The 22,209-nt window shown below is 43.5% G+C and overlaps 1 protein-coding gene across 2 annotated transcripts in view; it reads right to left on the reverse strand.

Annotated features, from left to right (window-relative positions):
- Window positions 1-3,295: 3,295 nt before the first annotated feature.
- LOC142471268 (uncharacterized) overlaps window positions 3,296-22,209 on the reverse strand; it is an 82,233-nt gene continuing 63,319 nt past the window's right edge. For both annotated transcript variants that reach the window (XM_075578081.1, XM_075578080.1), the window contains 3 exons: window positions 6,580-6,706; window positions 5,001-5,111; window positions 3,296-4,498 (listed from right to left, as the gene is read on the reverse strand). In XM_075578081.1, coding sequence (XP_075434196.1) covers window positions 3,420-4,498; window positions 5,001-5,111; window positions 6,580-6,706 — 1,317 coding nt within the window. In that variant the 3' untranslated portion in view covers window positions 3,296-3,419. The remainder of the gene's footprint in view (window positions 4,499-5,000; window positions 5,112-6,579; window positions 6,707-22,209) is intronic.

A 22,209-nucleotide genomic window follows, 5' to 3' on the forward strand; every position in this document is an offset into this window, starting at 1 on the left:
GAGGCGTCTAAGAGGGGATATGATAACTATATACAAATATATTCGGGGTCAATACAAGGAGCTTTCAAAATAACTATTCATCCCACGGGCAGTACAAAGGACTCGGGCCATCCCTTAAGGTTGGAGAAAAGGAGATTTCACCAGCAACAAAGGAAAGGGTTCTTTACAGTAAGGGCAGTTAAAATGTGGAATTCATTAACCATGGAGACTGTGATAGCAGATACAATAGATTTGTTAAAAAAAAGGTTGGACATTGAAAGTATCCTATTCTCTAACGTCGCTGCGTGAGAATACGTCCCTGGCACTTGACTCGATTCACCTCCGGAGGCTTTACCCACTCTTAAAGCACTGATATCTGGAAAAGACAAAATGGCGGACGAGCTCGGAGGAAGGCAGTAATTGAGTCAGACAACCAGTGAAGCTTTGTCAAAAACTGTTCTCCTGTTTATTAAAGATTTTGAGTCAGGTTATATAGCCATTTTGAGCATAGAAAAAACACAGATATGAGTAATGCACTTCCCCTTTAATTCATAGTCTGTTTATCTCAGAAAATGACAGCTAGACGGTTTACGATCTGGGAAGTGGCCTGAGTACAGGTTTTGGAGGCAGTTGAAGGAAATGTCATTCTTCGGAACATTATATTGTGTAAGACATTCGTAAAAGTCATGCTCAGCATGGCTGGCTACATTTCCTGTTTCTACCGAGCAAAATAAGTCTGAACAAACAGAGTTCAGTTATCAGTAAGTGGGTAAAAGGTCACTTTAAAAGGTCTGATTGAAGGCACAATTACATATGGCATTTAGTTAGTTTCTGAGATTTAAAATGTTATTACATAATGGTTATAGAGAAATGGTTATATAGCAATCAAAATGGAGTCCCCCCTTGATATACACATTATCAGACATCTTTTTAGATGGGAAAGGTATACAGGGATATACCAAATAAGTATACATGGGAAGGATGTTGATCCAGGGATTAATCCTATTGCCAATTCTTGGAGTTAGGAAGGAATTTATTTTTCCCGTGATGAGATATCATTGGATCAAAAGGAGTGAGCACGGCAATGCCGATGGACTTTCCCAGCAGCATGATCCCGGGCCTGCTTAGCTCTAACCTTCAGGCATCACGCTTGGGGATGAACCCGTTGGGCTCTACACTTAAGGGGGGAGGTGTGAAGCTAGGGGGAAATATGGCTGCTGTTAATAAAGTTTAAATCTGCCATTACCCCTACCTGTCAGTAATACATTGGTATTGTAATATATATATATTGTGTGCTCATTTGCATGCCATTTCCCAGAATCCCTTGCTGCAGTGGAAGTGCTGGGTGATAATGGGGAAAGGCGGGGTTGCAGACCTGCCTAAGACATGCAGATGAGCATACAGTTGTATTTACATATATATATATATATATATTTATTTTTGCTTGGTTCCAGCACCTCAGGAATCAGGGGTGCAGTTCAGTCTTTTTTTAAAAAATGTTTTAAATTTATTTTTTTAGTTCAATAGTTTCATGTGGGCAATCTCTAATTACTTAAAGAATTGTATAGCTGCCAGTCAATTCGTTCTCCATGTATTGATTGGCAAAATCTTTAGATATGGGATATGTTTTTCCTCTGCTTCTGTCACTCAGTGGAAGCTCATGAATATTCATGAGCACTCCTGCACTGACATGTGCTAGAGGGAGGGCAGGGCTGACAGAGGGGTGTGCCAGGGCTTGTGACAGGACATGAAGGGGCAGTGCTTTAGTAAATGGTTATTAAAATAGAATACAAGAAAATTGGTCTTTCAAAGTTGTTGTTTTTTAAAACAGAAAATGCTAAAAGTATTTTTTCTTATTACAGAACTGATTTATTAAAAAAAACACACATGCAGATATTGACTGAACTGCAGGTTTAATATGTTTGCAGTAGAATTGTTGCAAATGTTATGTTGCAGTTCTACCCACCAATCAGGGCCTGGGCAAGTAGGCAGCTCCTGGCCCTGAGTGTTGCAATATTATGGTTTAAGTGTATAACAAGGTGGGGAGGGAGACCCCTAGCAGACAGAGCCTGCAGAGAGTGCTGGTCTCATGTCTGAAAACCAGTCCTGTAGGCACTGGGCAAAGAAAGAGAACAGGGGAAATTTCTGCAAGTAGGTCCCTGCAACTAGTTAGACAGGGAATTCCACAGTTAGGTATGTGTGATGTTTGTGTCTTTTGTCTAGTTGTGGATGTTTTTCCAATAAATTAATTTAATAAACTCCCGTGTTCTGTCTGGCGATATTGATCCCTGGAACTAGTCCTGGTCTCCCGTGACAGTGGTTATTGACTTTCCCTTAGCTGAATATATGATTGTAAGGGTATATGTTTACTCTTTGCCCTTTATTCTTATTTGGGATTTTTTGGATGGTGCCTGTACACCCATGGTCATCTGTGGTGTCCTGGCCCCACTTTTCTGTAATGGGGGAATTTTAACTGTGAGTCTGTAGACTGTGAGCAGTGAGAATTTTGAGTACCATTGAGGGGTGTGTGGCCCCAGCCGGGGATTCTGTGTGCTGTGAAGTAACTGCACTGTTGGTCCGCAGAGCTGATCTAACATTGGTGGTTGTATTAATGAACATTAATGTACTTTGCAGACTTTTACACTTTTATGGGGGGGTGGGGGGGAGAAGCCGGCCCACATTCGCTGGCAGAAATATATTGCAGTGTTTTCGCAAAATGGCCACCCCTCCTTGCTGCTCTTCTTCCCGCAACAGCTTCGTCAGCCAGTGGCTGCCTGCCCTCTGCAGCACCTGATTGGGACTCTCACCAGGCGGCACCCCACCGCTTCACCCCTCACATCCTTTGCAGATCGGAGTCTCTGGTAATCTGCCGCCTAGTCACGCCCTTCATTCACACCTGGTGGCCATCTTGACTTCCATGTCGGGGGAGACTCTGGGATTCCAGTCTTTGCCCAGGGGTCTGCACACACTGCATGCCTGATCCGCCGCGCAAAATACAGAGAGGGTCCTCATCTGCCTGTGTGACGGCTTTTTATATATTTTTATGCTTCTTTTGTGTTTTTTTTTTTGCCGATTTCCTGCATTCTGGCACGGAGCACTAGGGTTGTGCGACTGCTCAGCTTGGCTGCTGGATACACCCCCCTATTACTTGTAATCTTAACTATAAACAGCACATGTACAGTAAGGCTTGTGTCAGATACACATTTTCAAACATGGTGACACATTTGAAACTATTTAAAAAAATGATGCTGTGAGGAATTTCCTATTAATAGTATTTCTTTTAACGAAAGAACATAACACTAGTTTCACACTTATTTATTATTTTTCTATGTTAAGTAATACCATGAAAAATATTCTACACAATAACAAGAAATGCATTATGTTTTCATTACAGTTAAGATACTTATTACAAAAGCAAATCCATCACTTTCAGTGTCATATTATAATGTAACCTTTTCTGTGTGTCTTCTCTGATGTCTAACAAGATTAGAGTTATCGCTAAAACATCTACCACATTCATAACATACAAATGGTTTTTCTCCTGTGTGAAATCTCTGATGTGCAAAAAGATGTGAGATATGAGTAAAACGTTTCTCACATTCAGGACATACAAATGGTTTTTCTCCTGTGTGAACTCTCTGATGTATAACAAGGCTAGCTTTCCACGTAAAACATTTCTCACACTCAGAACATGCATATGGTTTTTCTCCGGTGTGAATTCTCTGATGATTAACAAGACTACTGTTCTGGGTAAAACATTTCCCACATTCAGAACATACAAATGGTTTTTCTCCAGTGTGAAATCTTTGATGTGCAAAAAGATTTGAGATATGGCTAAAACATTTCCCACATTCAGGACATACAAATGGTTTTTCTCCTGTGTGAATTCTCTGATGTGCAACAAGATGTGCGTTCTGGGTAAAACATTTCCCACATTCAGAACATACAAATGGTTTTTCTCCTGTGTGCACTCTCTGATGTGTAACAAGAGCTGAGTTATAAGAGAAATGTTTCCCACAATCAGAGCAAGACAACAGCTCTCCTCTGTGAATTTTCAGATGTTTAACAAGATCTGAGTTACTTGTAAAGCATTTCTGACATTCAGAGCAGTTATACAGCATTTCTGTGGTGTGTGTTCTTTGATGAGTTCTATAACCAAAAACATTATTAACGTTTTTAGCACATTCACAGCACGTACACCTCTTTACTGACAAGCTCTTGTGAACTTCTCCTGCATGAGTGTTTCCGTTGTTACATTTTGTATTATGAGTGCATTCATATTCTGTCCCTGCATGTTCTCTAAGTGAATCGATGTGGGAGTCTATAAGATTTCCTTCATGCGAGGTAGATTCCTTAGTCATAATTCTCACAGATTCTCTCAGACTCTTGCTTGGTGTATTTTGTCTAATATAGCTTTCTCCTGGATAACTTTGGTTAACACTCATTACTTCCATTACACAATCAGGTGAATAAAGCAACATGTGATGTACTGTAGGGGAATTCCTGATCATGAATCCATCTGATGGGGAAAAAAATTGGAGTAAAACAATTCATTAACACCTGGCACAAAAATGATTTTTTTAAATGCAAAATTGTAAAGAGACATCATGCATTAGGAAAAAAGTGAAACAAATTAGGTATTTAGTACATTTTTCCCATTACATTGTAAGCTCTTTGGGGCAGGGATTCCTTTTCCTAAATGTCCCTTTTATGTCTGAAACGCTTCTTTCCATTATGTGTTATTTGTTATTTATATGATATACATACATCCATGCAGAAAAACATTCAACATTGCAACAAACTTGGTTTGTGAGAATATTGCTTACTAGATTTATATACAGTAGAACTGAAAAGCAGAAAACTTGTGTACCACACATATTTTTGGGGGAATGGTAAAGTTCAAAATGGATATTCGAAATTATTTGCAGACATGATTATTTGTGATCAAGTTTCCTTCTTATGAAATATTTTATATAATGATTGTTTCTAGAGCACCCGCCACTAAAGTGTTTATTACTGACCTGTGCTGATATCTGTAGGACTTTTCTCATTATCTTGCTGGTGACCCCTTACATACGGCTCTTCTCCTTGCTCAATCAGTGATACAATATCAGGCTTCACATTGACATATTCTGTATAAGTCATTAAACAAAATTCTTACACAGACATTTTGAAACAAGTATAGAATGATTTTAACTATTTGAGAGCCAAAGAAGCTGCAGCAGAGTGCAACAGCTCAACTGGCACTAGCAATCATGTGAACGTTTCTCTAAAGCAGTTATGTGATTTCTCTGTCAATGATGACAGAGGTTGTCACAATGACATCAACTTTTATCAACACATTTAGATTTCTGGGTACTTGATTGAACAGAACAAGTTGCAAAATAAATTGTGATTTATTTCCTTAATAGACAAACACACGACATCTGCAGAATACACTTAAAACAACACTCACTGGGATAAGGAAATGAAAGAAATTGTCCTTGGAACGAAAGAAACTGTCCTTTGCTTGCCAGTGCAAGAAATGCAGCCATAGTTTTAAAAGTCCTGTGGTTATGTGGTTGTTAACCCCTTCACTCCTGGACTGGTTGCTGCTGTACTGGAACAAAGTCTTGCATCTTTACATCATGGATTAAAATTCAAGAATCACACTGGGAAATACCTGGGAGGCCACAGTTATAGACTGCCCAAAGCTATCTTTAACATGTGGATCCAATCCCCTCGTGGGAACAAAAAAACCCACGAATAGCCAAGTGACCCACAGTTCATAAGACCGGTCAAAAGGGCTGTCCAGTGGGCATGGCGCAGGGGTCAGGTTGACGCCCATGCCACTTAGCATACCTGGGCTATACCCATTTCTTGGGGCCACTGTGTCTGGTCTCTGACTTAAAGGTGTCACTAGCCTGACATCTGCTGTGCATCAGTATGCCAGTATTGTATACATTATGGGCCTCTGGGTCTTGTCATAATTGACACTCTTTTAGACAGGGGGACTCTAAATCTGTGGGAGCCTTTTGAGGCTCCATCATAAAAATAATTACAACCCTTTAAGGCTTGGTCATAAAAATACCGAAGCTCATTCACCCATATCACAGCTGGAGGTCCAAGTAATTCCTGCTTGGACTTACAAAAAAATACATCCTGCCTTACATTTAAGATCTGCTATCATGTGTTGGTTAGAGGGTATGGCTAGCAATGCATCTTGTCTTTTACCCTCGCAGACAGGGAATGGCCTGCACATGGGGAATAAAAATGGCGGGGACAGGGCAACAACAGTAATGCATGGCAAATCAGGTTTTAACCCTTTCCTCCCCGTCACAGAGGTGTCCTCCGCTTCCATTCCACTTCCTGTAAGAATAAAGCACAGAATTCTACCTCCCCTACAAAAAGGAGCAGGGAGATAATGACACAGCTACTAAGTCATGGGGCTCCTGAAGCACCAGACTCCATGACATTGTAGCTACACCATACACCACCCAAAAGGTGTATATGCTAAGACTGTGCTAGCAACAAATTTCCTGTTTTTTGGAAGTCAAATAAAATGTTTCTATATAGGTCTTCTAATTTGACTGAACTACAATTAGGGTAATGTTTTCTTACCTAGAAACCTGAGGGTCTGGTAATTCTCCATCATCACATCCTTATAAAGTTCCTTCTGTTCCTCTTTTAAATAATCCCACTCTTCCTTGGAAAAGTAAATTGCAACTTTATCAAACTCAACTGGTTCCTGAAAAAGAGAATTCTTTAATTGTCATTGTTTGGAAGGGGCACAAGTAATCAGTATCAGATCAGGCTCCGTAATGTCTGAGAACATCCTACTGTTCAATAAAGTATGTCTTGTGACATCACTTTGACTCTGTAATCAGTAAATGAGTGTATTCCCTGGTATATTAGATCAGCGGTGCGCAAACTGGGGGGCACGCCCCCCAAAACTGTCTGCAGGGGGCACAGGGTTTACAGAGGCCCTGGGCGCTTCCCGAAGGCACTTATATAAAGTGCCAGGGGAGCGGTGAAGGCCTCTGTAAACCTCACTTGCCGTGGCCCTGGTGGCTTCTTACACACGTCGCCATGGCAATGCGGCATCATGACACTGCTAGAACAAAGGTAAGAGGGGGGGGGGGCGCGGAGGGAGGGGAACTGCCGGCAGGGGGGCACAGGTAAAAAAAAATTGTGCTCCCCTTAATATTATCTGTCCTATTAGGGGAGTATCTTTACAGTATATTACTGAAAAGTTAGCTAAACTCATCTTCTTTAAATGTACACGAAGTCCTTCTATTTCCTTTTCTGTCACTTTTATTGGAAGGGGGTGTGGTACAGAGGGTATAAAAATAGCTGGCAGCTTACACTTGTGGGGAGAAGGTGAAAATGAATGATTTTCTGAGGGAGCAGTGAAAGGTGTGTTTACTCACCGTGTCTGCTGATGGTAAAAGAAAGCACACATTCCTGTTTAGGCAGGAACAAGCAAATGGGGCATACTCAAACAGAGAAAGGCAGGGGAGAGGCCTAAACCAACTCAAGTTTTGAGGAATGAGAGGTTGCCAAGGCAACTGGGAGAAGCTAAGTAGGTGCACCAGTCAAGGTTGGCTGGGTGCTCCTCAATGTCTCTTAGGGGTCCATCAAAATTTATAGGACCTACAAATGGCATTATGGACACCCGGATTGTGGTATCCCAAGTCTTCAAGACCTGTCAAGAGTTCTGGCTCTGACAAATGCTGGAACTGCGACCATAAACTTTGTCAAGGCTCATGCGAAAGTCGTGCTGGACTTGCCTCCAGGGTCATGAAGTCTTGTTTGTTGGGTAATTCCAACCGTACGTTCCCAGTACACTTTGGTATTGTAAAGGTGACTACTTGTTCTTGTGGGGTTGACCTTGTTGGTTAGAGCAGGGTTTCCCAAACTTTTTTTTCCGTGACCCGGTTATTTTTGAACTTCTCCTTCGTGACCCACTAAAATTTTTATCACCTATACTGGCCTATAGGGCCTGCACAGACACACACACAGCCACTGATACACACACACACACACAGCCACTGATACACACAGCCACTGATACACACAGCCACTGATACACACAGCCACTGATACACACAGCCACTGACACACACTGATACACACACACACACACAGCCACTGATACACACACACGCAGCCACTGACAAACACGCAGCCACTGACACACACGCAGCCACATAGAGACACTGCTACACACACACTGATACACACACAGAGACACTGCTACACACACACACACTGATACACACACAGACACTGATACACACGCAGACACTGATACACACACAGACACTGATACACACACACTGATACTGATACACACACACACACACACACACACACACACACTGATACACACACACACACACACAGATATATACACACACACACACACTGATACAGATACACACAAACACACAGCCACTGATACACACACACAGACACTGATACAGATACACACACACACTGATACACACAGACACTGATACACACACACTGATACTGATACACACACACACACACACACACACACACACACACACACACTGATACACACACACACAAACACACAGCCACTAATACACACACACACACACACACACACACACACACACACACACACACACACACACACACACACACACACACACACACAGACACACACAGACACTGATACAGATACACACACACACACACACTGATACACACACACTGATACTGATACACTGATACAGATACACACAAACACACAGCCACTGATACACACACACTCTGATACACACACACAGACACTGATACAGATACACACACACAGCCACTGATACACACACACACACACACACACACGCTCTCCCCTATACGCACACAGACACAAACAGTGAATTACAGGCAATGATGGATGTGAGTGACTGGAGGGGGGGCCGGGGACTGGGTGGGTGGAAGGGGGGGAACTGGGTCTTAGGGGAGAACTGGGACTGGGTGGGTGGGAGGGGAACTGGGACTGGGTGGGTGGGGGGGAACTGGGACTGGGTGGGTGGGAGGGGGGGACTGGGACACTTGGGTTGGTGGCAGTGACTGGGTGAGTGTGTGGGAGACGGTGGGTGAGTGACTGACAGTGACTGGGTGGGAGACAGTGACTGGGTGACAGTGACTGGGTGGGAGACAGTGACTGGGTGGGAGAGAGTCACTGGGTGACAGTGACAGTGACTGGGTGGGGTGACCTACCTTGCCGCCGGACGCTTTCCCCTGCTGCCCCCAATATCCCCTGCTGCCCGGGACAGGAGGTGGGCTTGGAGGCACGGGAGGTGGGCTCGGGAGGGGGTGCCACAGGAGGTGAGCTCGGGAAGCTGGCCGCGGGGGGAAGCGGGCCGCAGAAGGAGCTTGTACTTCCCCCTCCGTCCCACATAACGTGCAGGCCGCAGAGGAGCTGGTACTTCCTCCTCCATCCCACGTAACGTGCAGGCCGCAGAGGAGCTGGTACTTCCTCCTCCATCCCACGTAACGTGCAGGCCGCAGAGGAGCTGGTACTTCCTCCTCCATCCCACGTAACGTGCGGGCCGCAGAGGAGCTGGTACTTCCCCCTCCGTCCCACGTAACGTGCGGGCCGCAGAGGAGCTGGTACTTCCTCCTCCGTCCCACGTTGGGAGTGGGGGGACGGGAGACACCGGGCGGCCAGCCTCGCTGCGACCCGGCAATTTTGGTGCCGTGGCCCGGTGCCGGGTCGCGACCCATCATTTGGGAAACGCTGGGTTAGAGGATTTGACACGGTAGACCTAGTATTTTAACACATTTATATTTATGGATCAGTCACAAGGCAGTGAAATAAATTAGGTTTATTTGGATAAGACCTCGGAAACACACAAATACAAAATACAGAGAATATACACACTTACTGGGGTCTGGGGGTTGAGATCCTTTCCTAGTTGCAGGGCACCTGCTTCAGCAAAAGGCGTTACCCTGCCAGCTCCAGTTGGTTCCAGCCTGCTGGCTGGGTCTCTAAAAGCTTCCCTCGGGGTTTGTAGCTCTTTCACCCAGAAGCACCGTTGAGAAGTCCGCCAGCAGCTGCTTGTCTCTTCAAATCACCAACAAAAAAAGGGAGAGAGCTGCTACACTGCTCTTCCTTATATAGGGCTTGCGGCCTATCTAATACATTGCGGGAGCTGGCAGCCAATTAGAGCATTGATTGTGGTTGTGCATTCAATGATAGGAGGGGAAAATTCAAAACATGCCAAAGAAAATTGTGCCTATGAGTTTGAAATCCAGCAACCATTTTCCTGGCTCCCCTGTGTCTAAGTGAAACAAAGGCTTTCTACTCCAGATAGCCAGTTCACAGCCCTTCCCCCTCAGCATGTGCCACAAACCTGCATGTCTTTTGCTATGCTAATCTACATCTGGCTGCCTTTAGTCACAAAACTGTTTTTTCCACAAAGGAGAAACAAAAAAACTTGATCCTTAGAACTGACACTCTAAAATTTGAAACTAAAACGTGGGGTCTGTGAACTGGGCTAAAACCTGTTCTAGGACACCAGCCCCTACACCAAATACAGTAACATTTGATCCCTAGAGCAGACACTTACCTGCATTAGAGTACAAGCCTCCTAGACCCAGTTCTAATGCCTTGCTGGCAAGCAATACAGGTTAACACTATTTGCCCCCAAATATCTCCCTCATGTTCCAGAAGTCTCTGCCCTGCAGCTATTTCTCATAAGGGGCCACCCATACAAGGCAACCCACTTATAAGCATGCACAGGCAGCTATGGGACCATGAGTCAAAGGGAATACAGCATAGAATGCATTAACTGGCCCACTGGGCCTACATAGTTAACCCCACCCACTGTTCCTAGCTTATAACTCTATGGGGGACAGTATAAAGGGAATAGAATTACAGGGCAACACAATAAGGTATAATATTAGACCTGAAAGCTGATACTCTGGGCCCTTGTCATACGGTTTCAGGGGCAGCCAGCCAGGCTCGATCTTTATTAATGAAGGTTGACTAACCCCTACCATCACAGACTTCCAGAATAAACTCTCTTTAGAGTGATCCCTTTTTCCACTGACACAGTTGATCTTGTATGTATGCGTCTCCTTCTGGATGCAACTGAGGACAATCTTCTTCGTCTCTGTTGTAGTGCTGACAGTTCTTAGTCTCTTGCAGAGATGCCAACAACGACGGCTATCTACTTTCCCACCAGGTATGTGGCTGAAAGCAGTGGTGGCATGATTGAAATGTGCAACCGCTCACTGGAGCATTGTCCATTTTGAGGAAGAATGGGATCCATGCGTGCCTTCAGGTGCCATGTTTGTGGCCACAGCACAGACTGGAAAGTGGATTCCGGTAGCTGTTTCTGGGATTGTTACTTGAACTGTATCTTCTGGAACAGATGGGATCTCATCAGATTGCATCAGAAACTCTGGTTCTGTTGGCACTTATGTATTCTGTTGGTGAGCTGTAGACACTAACCCAGTAGCATAATCTTCAGGGTTCTGGTGGTGGGCTGTAAAAACTAACCCAGTAGTGTAGTCTGCAGGGTTCTGGTCTGTAGGCACACTGTACCATTGATCTGTTTGTGTGGACTTCTCAATCCCTTTTCTTTTATTTAGAGCATTTTCACTGGGTGAATGGAATGAAGGCAGAGCCATCCAACTGTTTGCTTGGTCTTTGAAGTGTACCTCGTCAACCACCTTCATGAGATCTTGCCCTTCCTTTGGTGAAGTTGGTTCATCGTCATTTGTCATCTGGACTACTGTACATCCTGGGCCAGTCACATTCCTTTGACATAAGGATGTTTTTGTGGCTCTCAGCGGTATAACCTAGTTCCTCTTCGTTGCTAAGCCTTCCTGTCACTTGGATATGTCTAAAACATGATTCAAAGAGGGATGTGTGCCAACCTTCCATTATGTTTGTTCTTCAGGCATCAACATAGTCTGATCTGTGCCCTTTGTCTAAGCATATGTTGCCCACTATCACGCATCCTAGGTAAAGACTCTGGGCAAATGGGCGTTATGTGGCCTGTTGCGCTGTTTGCGGATTTTGTGCATTCTCAGGATGTAGTAGCAAAATGTTGCCGTCTTGTTCAATTGGCGGGATGCAGTCAGCCATTCCCCTAAGGTGTGGGTGATGACGTTCCACGTCTGGTGTTGGAATCTCTCTCCAGTTTGACGCCAAATGATTACACTCTATAAATGTAGGGAGTGGTATTTTTATTCTACATCCAAGGAACTTATGATATAGCTATTTGCTCTCTTCCCTGTTGTCTCCGTCAGTCTTGCACATGTTCTGAGTGTGTAGGGGGAGGCATGGTCATATGTGTTGAACAAGTTGAAGAATTCTGACTTGACCAATGATCTGTTGCTTTGATCATCGATGATTGCGTACGTAGTAGCCCTCTCAGGTTGTCCCTTGGGATATACTGCAACAAGGCATATTTTGGAGCAGGACCTCTGGTCACATCCTTCTCCGCAAACCTTAGTGCACTGGGATGTGACAGAGGGTGATGGGGACTTCTCTTTCCTCATGGCCATGCTTTGCCATGGAGATAGGGTTGTTGAGTTGGTCAAGTGTCAGTCTCTGGATGAAGAGATGTTACGTGCTTGTCACTGTGGCACACAGCACATTTGATGGTTTCTTTACAGTCTTTGAATAGTTGACTTATGGAAGTGCAGCACCTGAAGCAAACTCCAAATTCTCTGAGTAGGTTCTTGCATTCCTCTATGGACTTCATCCTAAACCCAAAACATCTGTTAAGTGGGTGTGGCTTCTTGTTTATGGGGCATTTCCTGTTTGGGTCCCCTGTCTCCCTGCTAGAAGTGACACAATTATTGGGACGTGTAGATGTTGTAGAAGACACGTCCGTCCTGTGGACCAAGATAGGTGTTCTCGTGCTACCGTATCTTGTCACCGGCTCTTCATTCTTTAGGTTGCTTGCATTGGGTGCAGCTTGCATACCCATGGCAAAACTGGGATCATTTTTCGTATTAGCTGCTTCACTAATAAAGCTCAATAAGAATTAAAAGGGGGGGAAGGCGACTTGCTTCTCCCTTTTGTAATTTGAACCTTGCGAAGACCATGTTTCTTGAAGGTTGTGAGGTTGTTTCTCCAAGGTGGGGTCTCTCCATGAGCGGAGTTTAAAGACATTGAGACCTGATAGAGATTAATCTGCTCCTGAAGACTCCAATTACTGCAGCAGATCTCCGAGCTTTCGTAACTTTCTATAGTTTTTGACCGTGATTCTGGAGAAGTTGTCAACTCTCTTGAAAAGTGTATCTTCGATAACCTCTTGGCAAACATAGCACTCCTCTAGCCATTCCCATAATATAAGTCAAGACCTACTTGGGGGTGGTTTATGTTTACTGCCCTGACTCTTCGCATGCTCTGTAGATTCTTACCCCAACCATTTGGTTAGCAGGCAGAGTTCTTCGCTTGCAGTGAGCCCCGACTCTTGATTGCGATCTTGAATGTGGACTTCCATACTCTGTAGTTCTCAGGACAGTCATCGCAGTTGGCAAGTCCTGTTTGTACCATATCAAACCCGGATGATGTACTATCCCATGTCTGTTAGGCCTTATGCATCAGTATGTTGGTCTTGTGGAGGATGTGGGCTGTCGCATCCTGGTAGATTGCTCTGTGTGCCATCTACATTTGCAGCATTGGACTGTAAGGTCGAGTGGGGTTGATCGCGTGTCTTTGGCATGTGTACAGAGCGTGCGCTTGGTGCAATGGTGGTGCTGTGAGGGACCTTGCAGTCGCTTCGTCCTTGGTGGGAATGTGCGATGACTGCTGATCAGTGGGGGGAGTTGTGTTTCTGTGAGGGTGTACCTGTATTGCGAGCCTGTTGTAGTGCATCCGTAAGTGTGCAGGGCACTGTTGTAGCTGCAGCTATCCCAGGTAGTGTATGCTTTTGAAGAAACAGCATCTTCTCCATATGGACTCGCCAAAGTTTCGGCAAGTGTGAAATCCTACTCATCAGGTAGAGATGGTGCGCAGGCGTTTACATTGGGGAGGCTCCTCATAGTCTTTAGTGCGTTGGACTGGATCCTCTGAAGCTATCAGCCTGTACGGTTGCTCCCTGCCATTCTATTTCGCAGCTGCTTCTATGACCTCGGCTTGGACTGTGACGGCGACGTCCTCTGCTTTACTTAAGGCTTCTAAGTTCACGTTGTGGCGGTGAAAGGGTTAACCAGGCCAATAATAAAGGTATTATGCCCGGCTGGTTAACCCTAAACCGTGTTGGGACAGAAGGGGTTAAAATGCATTGTCGCCTTAATACCATGTTTTCCCCTACACTACCTTTATTGTCCCTGTTTTGCAGCTCAGAAGCTAGCTGCAGTTAAATGAATGAATGAGAAATATGCTAACTGTATTTGCGACACAAGGGGGAGATTCTAGCGCTGTGCCAAGCGCTAAATTGAAGAAGTGTGCCTGCGAGTAAGTAGCTGCATTAAAAGATAGGTATCAGTTTCCAGAACGCAGACGTTGAAACCGCAGTCAATTGAATAATTGAACAAGAAAAAAAGGTACGCGAAGCGCACCGCGGGATTACTTAAAATGAAAGTTTAATACAATAAAGAAATCCAAAATGAGGGACTAACACAGCACATATATGCTACAAAAAGGTCTATACATAAGACCACACCACAGTGAACAATAAACACAAAATACACAAAATACAACAATCCCACAAGCATTGAAATGACCACTTGGTTGGAACGCCCCCAAGAGAGGTTCACAAATGAGAACACAACATGTGGGGCACAGAATAGCCAGTGATGCAAGAAAGCTAATAAAATAAAAAGCCTCAAAACATCCCGGTTAAAACAGCACACCGAGGGGAAGGAAAACTGACCGTGAGAAGGCATGGACAGCTGCGCGACCACGTAAAGGATCCGGATGTCGTGACCGCACTATAGATTTAAACTCCACTCTCTCTCAAAGGCAGCGTCCCTCCAGCCGGCATGCGCATAACAATCTCCTGTGACCTCTACGCGTTTCGCACCACGTGCTTCTTCAGAAGTAAATTGAATAAGTGGTCTGCGGTTTAGCTGAAGTGCTTTCTTGATACATGGTATCCTGCCGTCTTGTATCCACTTAAGGTGAATTGGTGGCGCGCATCTGCGGTTACTGACCAAAGCCAGCACGGATACATTGTATGCCGGCTTGTAACCCAGACGGATTAAAGGTCAAACCGCAACCCACATCACAGAGCCCCTTCAATTACGGGGATAACTTGCGCTAGGAAAGAGCTAGCACTCTAATTTTTGGAGTGCAGCTAGGTAAAAAGAAACCATGACCATACATATAAAGTTTTATATTTGTTGCACCTTCAGAACATACTTATATAAATAAACTGTATGTCAATGGTGTTTTAAATGTACAGGCAGGAACACATTCCTGTCAGCCCGGCAAGGAATCCATTAACATGCCCATACTGCACCGACACACTTTATTCGAGCAAATACCCAGTATGTACCTGGCAGATACCTGGAATGCGCCGCTCCTCACCTCTAACAAGCCCCGTTGCGTTTGCCTTCCCAGCCTGGGTTCATGCCTGGCTGACGGGCGGCTGATCTGTTAAATGATAATGATTAGGATTTAATAGGCTGCAATGCTTCGCGTGTCTACCAGATGGCATAAATTCATGAATTGTAATGCAGTATATATATATATATATACTGTGCAGTATTGCAGCCAGCGGGAATAAAATGCTTCAATCCCTGCCTAGAAAATACCTCAATGCACTCGGGCAGAAAACAGTCACAAACCTCAATACACCCGGGTATACCCGAATTCGTGGGACTAGCCGAGCTCGAATAAAGTGTGTCGCCAGTGTATGTTATGGATGAATGAGCTGAGGGATTTTTCATGTCCGTACTTCAAAAGGCACCCTGCTAGGTTGGTGCCCCAGTGTCTAGAGAAGTCCGAAGTTGAAAAGCCTCAGAGAACCAAGGTGTTAGGGTGGCCGGATTATTACCAAGTACCAGATACCGGGGTGAAGTATAGGCGCTTCACCCTTGGTAGCCAAACCCGACTTGCTGTCGCCAGCTGTCGGTTGGGCCCGGTATGCTAAGCAGCTCAGGTGTGAGGTTAACGCATGCTCTTAGCAGACCCCGTTCTATGAATTCCTGGCAAGTCTGGTATAGGTGGGAAAAGTTGTTCCCATGAGAGGATTGGGTGTTTATGTTTGGAATAGGACCCTTAACCCTATAAAGATGCCTGCAGCGCAATCCCAGTCAGATTCATCAAAGCTTTTACCAAGAAACGTCCAAGTTTCCAGAGTGTGAGGAGTTACATAGTAGACAAGGTTGAAAAAAGACGTACATTCATCAAGTTCAACCTATGCTAAATTTAGACAACAGATACAGGATAAAGTATCTATACTTATTGATCCAGAGGAAGCCAAACAAAAAACCCCATTAAAGGGAAACATAAATTCCTTCATGACTCCAAGAATTGGCAATCGGATTAATCCCTGGATCAACATCCTTCCCATGTTTACTTATTTGGTAAATCAATGGATACATTTATTTTCTAAAAAGATGTCCAACCTTTTTTGAACAAATCTATTGTATCTGCCATCACAGTCTCCATGGGTAATGAATTCCACATTTTAACTGCCCTTACTGTAAAGAACCCTTTCCTTTGTTGCTGGTGAAATTTCATTTCCTCCAGCCTTAAGGGATGGCCCTGAGACCTTTGTACTGCCCGTGGGATGAATAGTTCTTTTGAAAGCTCCTTGTGTTGTCCCTGATTATATTTGTATATAGTTATCATATCCCCTCTTAGACGCCTCTTTTCTAATGTAAATAAATCTAATTTAGCTAGCCTCTCCTCATAAGTTAGATTGTCCATCCCCTTTATTAATTTGGTGGCTCTTTTCTGCACTCTCTAGTTCCAAAATGTATTTTCTTAGAATTGGTGCCCAAAATTGTACTCCATATTCCAGGTGTGGTGTTACTAATTAATGCTTTGTAAAGGGACATAATTATGTTTATTTCCCTTCCATCCATTGCCCGTTTGATGCAAGATATGATCTTGTTTGCCTTTGCAGATACTGCATGACTTTGGGCACTATTGCTAAGCCTGCTGTCTACAAGCACTCCTAAATCCTTCTCCATCAAGGATTCCCCCAATTTATCCCCATTTAATTTGTAAGTTGCCTTTTTATTCTTGCATCCCAAATGCATAACCTTACATTTATCAGTATTAATCCTCATCTGCCATTTACCTGCCCAGGTTTCCAGTCTCTCCAAGTCCTTCTGAAGAGAAATTACATCCTGCTCTGATTCTATTACCCTACACAATTTAGTGTCTTCAGCAAAGATGGACTTTGCTCTCGACGCCAACCGCAAGGTCAATAATAAACATGTTAAAAAGCAGGGGTCCCAGTACCGATCCCTGAGGTACTCCACTCACGACTTTAGATCAACCTGAAAAAGTTCCATTTATGACAACCCTCTGGTCTGTCCTTTAACCAGTTTTCAATCCAGGTGCATATATTATTACTAAGTCAATTTTGTTTTATTTTGTACACCATCCTCTTATGTGAAACCGTATCAAAAGCCTTTGCAAAATCTAAGTAGACAACATCAACTGCATTACCCTGGTCTAAATTAATACTTACCTCCTCAAAGAAACAAATAAGGTTAGTTTGGCATGATCTACCCTTCATAAATCCATGCTATTACTAATAATTTTGTTTTCCATTAGGTATTCCTGAATATTATCCCGCATTAAACCTTCAAGTAGTTCCCCCACTATTGAAGTCAGGCTTACAGGTCTGTAATTCCCTGGTTGTGATTTAGCTCCCTTTTTAAATATAGGCACCACATCTGCTTTACGCCAATCTTGTGGTACTGAGTCTGTGGAAATGGAGTCCTTGAATATTAAATATAATGGTTTTGCTATTACAGAGCTTAACTCCTTAAGAACTCTTGGATGTATGCCATTGGGGCCAGGTGCCTTATTTACTTTAATTTTTTCAAGTCACTTATGAACTTCTTCCTCAGTTAACCAATTGTTCATTAATTTGGATGTTGTGGCTTCCTCCTGCGGCTCTACTATTGAACTTGATTCTTCCCTGGTAAACACAGAGGCAAAGAATTTGTTTAATACCTCTGCTTTTTCCTTATCTCCAATAATCTGAATACCCATCTGATATTGAAAGGGTCCTATATTTTCTTTTCGCATTTTTTTGTTATTAAGGTTTGTTATTAAGGTGACACTGTGCACGCAATGTCTTGTATATAATGTATACCTTGTTCATTTATGTAACTGTACTTGTAACCATGTATTATTTGTTTAACTCTGTGCCCAGGACATACTTGAAAACGAGAGGTAACTCTCAATGTATTACTTCCTGGTAAAATATTTTATAAATAAATAAATAAACGTAAAGAACTTTTTAGGGTTGACCTTACTTTCTATTGCAATCGTTTTTTCATTATCCATTTTTGCAAATTTGATTGCCCTTTTGCAATTATTGTTACATTCCTTATCATTCTGATGCAATGTCTCCGTCCCTTCTGACTTAAAGAATCTAAACACCTTCCTCTTCTTGTCCATTTCCTCCCCTACCAGTTTATTTAGCCACATTGGTTTTGACTTATTTCTTTTATACTTATTACCCAAGGGTTACACACTGATAAGTGTGCTTTTCTAACAATGTTTTAAAGACTGCCAATTTATCTTCTTCATTTTCCCTGAAAAAACATCATCCCAGTGTATTACTTGTAGATTAGACCTCAGTTTATTCAAATCTGCCTTTCTAAAGTTTAAATTCTTTGTTGAACCCAAGTAATCTGTTTTTTGATAATTTATTTCAAATGAGACCATGTTATGATCCCAAATGTTCCAGGACTTGAATATTTGTTATTACTTCTACATTGTTTGATATAACAAAATCCAGTACAGCCCCTCTCCTGGTTGGTTCCTCAATAATTTGGGTCATATAATTGTCTTTAAGCACCCCCAAAAACCTGTTTCCTTTTGTTGTAATGTTAATCTAATTTCCCCAGTATATGTCTAGATAATTCAAATCCCCCATTATGCAAATATGACCCAGTTTTGATGCCTTCTCCAATTGCAAAAGTATTTTAGCTTTCTCAATCTCACAGATATTTGGTGGTTTATAGCATATCCCTACAAACATTTTCTTTATACTTTTATCTCCACTGCTAATTTCTATCCACACGGTCTCTACATTTTCATCATTCCCTTCATAAACATCTTCCCTTATAATAGGTTTTAGATCCGGTTTAACATATAAACATACTCCACCTCCCCTTCTATTTGTTCGATCCTTCCGAAAAAGGGAATAACCCTCTAAATTAACTGTCCAGTCATGAGTTTCATCCCACCATGTTTCAGTAATGCCTATTATATCATACTGCTCCCTTGCAGCTATTAATTCAAGCTCCCCCATTTTATCTGTCAGGCTTCTTGCATTAACAAGCATGCATTTAAGTTTTTTTTCAGCCTGTACTATTATCTTATCTGCTCCTTCCTTTCTGTGCCCACTTGGTTTAGTCTTTAGAAGTTTTCTAGTATGATCTGTATTTACTATGGGAGTCTGTGCTTGTCAAACTCGCACTTGCCCCCATTCTACCTTGTATCCTCCTCTATTCCATTTAGTTCATTATCTGTTTCATTCTCCTCCCCCCTCCAAACTAGTTTAAAATTTCCTCCAACCTTTTTAACATACAGTACTCCGCCCTTGCACCAAAGATCCCTCTTCATTGAGGTGAAATCCGTCCCTAGAATATAGATGGCACCTCTCAGAAAAGAAGTCCCAGTGCTCTAAAAAAACCCAAACCCTCCTTCCTGCACCAGTTTCTTAGCCATGCATTAACCTCTAAACACACAGAAAAAACGTCGCTCACCAACACAACAACACAAACAGAACGAAAACATAAGCTATCTGGTGCTTAGGAGAAAGAAGACAAAATGAAACACACAAGTAATCGCAAGGATTACATAAAGCTCCCATACATAGCACTCATGATAGATAACACTATAGGTAGAGGTGTTATTATAATGGAAGCCACAAATGGCCAAATCCCACAATGGGGTCAGCCGCAAAGGTCAAACACAACAAAATAATAACGTTTTATTAAACAATTAAAACCCGACGATACACCATAAAAATGCAATAAAATGCATAGTTAAAAGTCCCCAAAAGTGTATGGTGGAGAGAGAAATAGGCAGTGTAATATATCATGTGCCTAAATCACACTAGAAAATAGTGATAAGCTGTACTTGCAACACCAGTCTCACATAAATTTCCTGTGAGGCTGTATAGGCAAAGTTCATGCCAAAACGTGCAGCAGGGGAGAAAGAACTTAGTAACTCCCCAAAGACACTAAATAAATCAGTCTGATAGTGAATATACGGCCTGAAATAGTGTGTCCTTAGCTAGGAAGTAGTCAGCTGCAGCCCTGGAAGTGTCCCGGACTGATCTCGCCTCCAAACACTGAATCACGTGAGCGTCAGCGTGATGATGTCACGCGTACCCCTGGGGTAGCGCTAGCTGTAGCAGCGTCCCTCTGCTCCTCCTCTTCAATGCATGCTCTCTCTAGCTTCATGGCTACCACTCTGAGTGTATGCGGCCCTTGCGCGAGCAGCATCTGCGACAGCTCGTGCCTTGGTAGTGTTTGCGCTGGACGCGTTGGATCGCGCTGATTTTGCTGACCTTGTGGAATACCTGGATGCGCTGGAGCACTGTGAAGTGGTTCCAGCAAGAGGTCCTTTCTCCTACTTTCAGCTTCCGTGATAGCGGTCAGCATGCGGCCGTCGCGTGTTAGATCGATATTATTCGATAAGTCTCTTTCTTACAGGCTTTCACTGGTACTATGGAAAAGACAGAAAAACAAGGCGCACAACGCACATAGTGAAGTAAAATTAAAAATCAAATTTACTCATAAAAAGATATAAGTTCTGCGTACATCAATATAATAAAAATGTGCAGTTGGTAATTGGGTATACCACACCAGTAGACAGCTACGAACGGCACTCCTCACTCGATTGTAGGGTGCAGGGGATCAGTAGTCATCTGATGTCAAGCTGGTGGTTGTAGAAGCCGTCTACCTCTCACTCAAGACGGTGCAGGTCTCAGTCTTGAGTGAGAGGGAGACGGCTTCTACAACCACCAGCTTGACATCAGATGACTACTGATCCCCTGCACCCTACAATCGAGTGAGGAGTGCCGTTCACAGCTGTCTACTGGTGTGGTATACCCAATTACCAACTGCACATTTTTATTATATTGATGTACGCAGAACTTATATCTTTTTATGAGTAAATTTGATTTTTAATTTTACTTCACTATGTGCGTTGTGCGCCTTGTTTTTCTGTCTTTTCCATAGTTTCAGGGGTGTTGGGACACCCCCAAGAAGGGCTGCAGACGTACTATATGTGATCTTCCCACATTCAAGGTTGAATTTTTCTGATTATAATATCACTGTGCACTGCACATTGTTTATTGTGTTTCACTAATTATTAGCTGCGCACCAATCACCTATTCGTTCATCACTTTCACTGGTACTGGCTTGTCAAGTAGGTGATGTATGTCTCTGACAGCACGCGGTAGCATGTATGGTTGGACCTTAGTTGAGTTATAGCCTGCTCAAGTTGCTTTTCATAATTGCCAGTGTTTGCAATGTTAATCCTTTAAATTTTTTCCCAGGCCATCTCTAACTTGTTATGGTATGTATCAATGCCAGCCTCATAATTTTCACGGGCCTTCTGTGTACAGTAAGTGTGACTGTCCACTTAAGCCTTGTGCCCTCCTGCGTCTGTTGATGTTGTGTAGTGGTCTCAGTTGTCACTTTCATGAGTGGTGTTTGGTGAGGGTCTGAGTTCTGCCATGCTGCAGGTGTATGTAGGCCTTTAGCCAAAGTGTGGTGTGTGGACTGTTACCTGCATCAGTGATGGCCAACTGTCTCAGATGATGCCGGTTGGTGTTTTGCAGTGGTCAGTGTAGCGGTAGCTGTTCTTACAGGTGTCCGTGGCTCTGACCTGTGTCCTAGCAGATGTCCGGTAGCGTGGCCCTTGGTAACCCTTGCTGTGGGACGTAGCACAGGGGTGGATCTGATGGCTTCTACCTCACTGCGGGGCTGTGTTGCAGTCTTTCTGCTGTGTGCAAGGAAGGAGCTCTGCCAGTCGGTGTAGCCGTCTGCAGCAGCTATGTATGATGCTGCGATCTGTATAGCTTTGCTGCAGCT

Source organism: Ascaphus truei, chromosome 20 (assembly GCF_040206685.1).
Source record: "Ascaphus truei isolate aAscTru1 chromosome 20, aAscTru1.hap1, whole genome shotgun sequence".
Taxonomy (NCBI): Eukaryota; Metazoa; Chordata; class Amphibia; order Anura; family Ascaphidae; genus Ascaphus; species Ascaphus truei.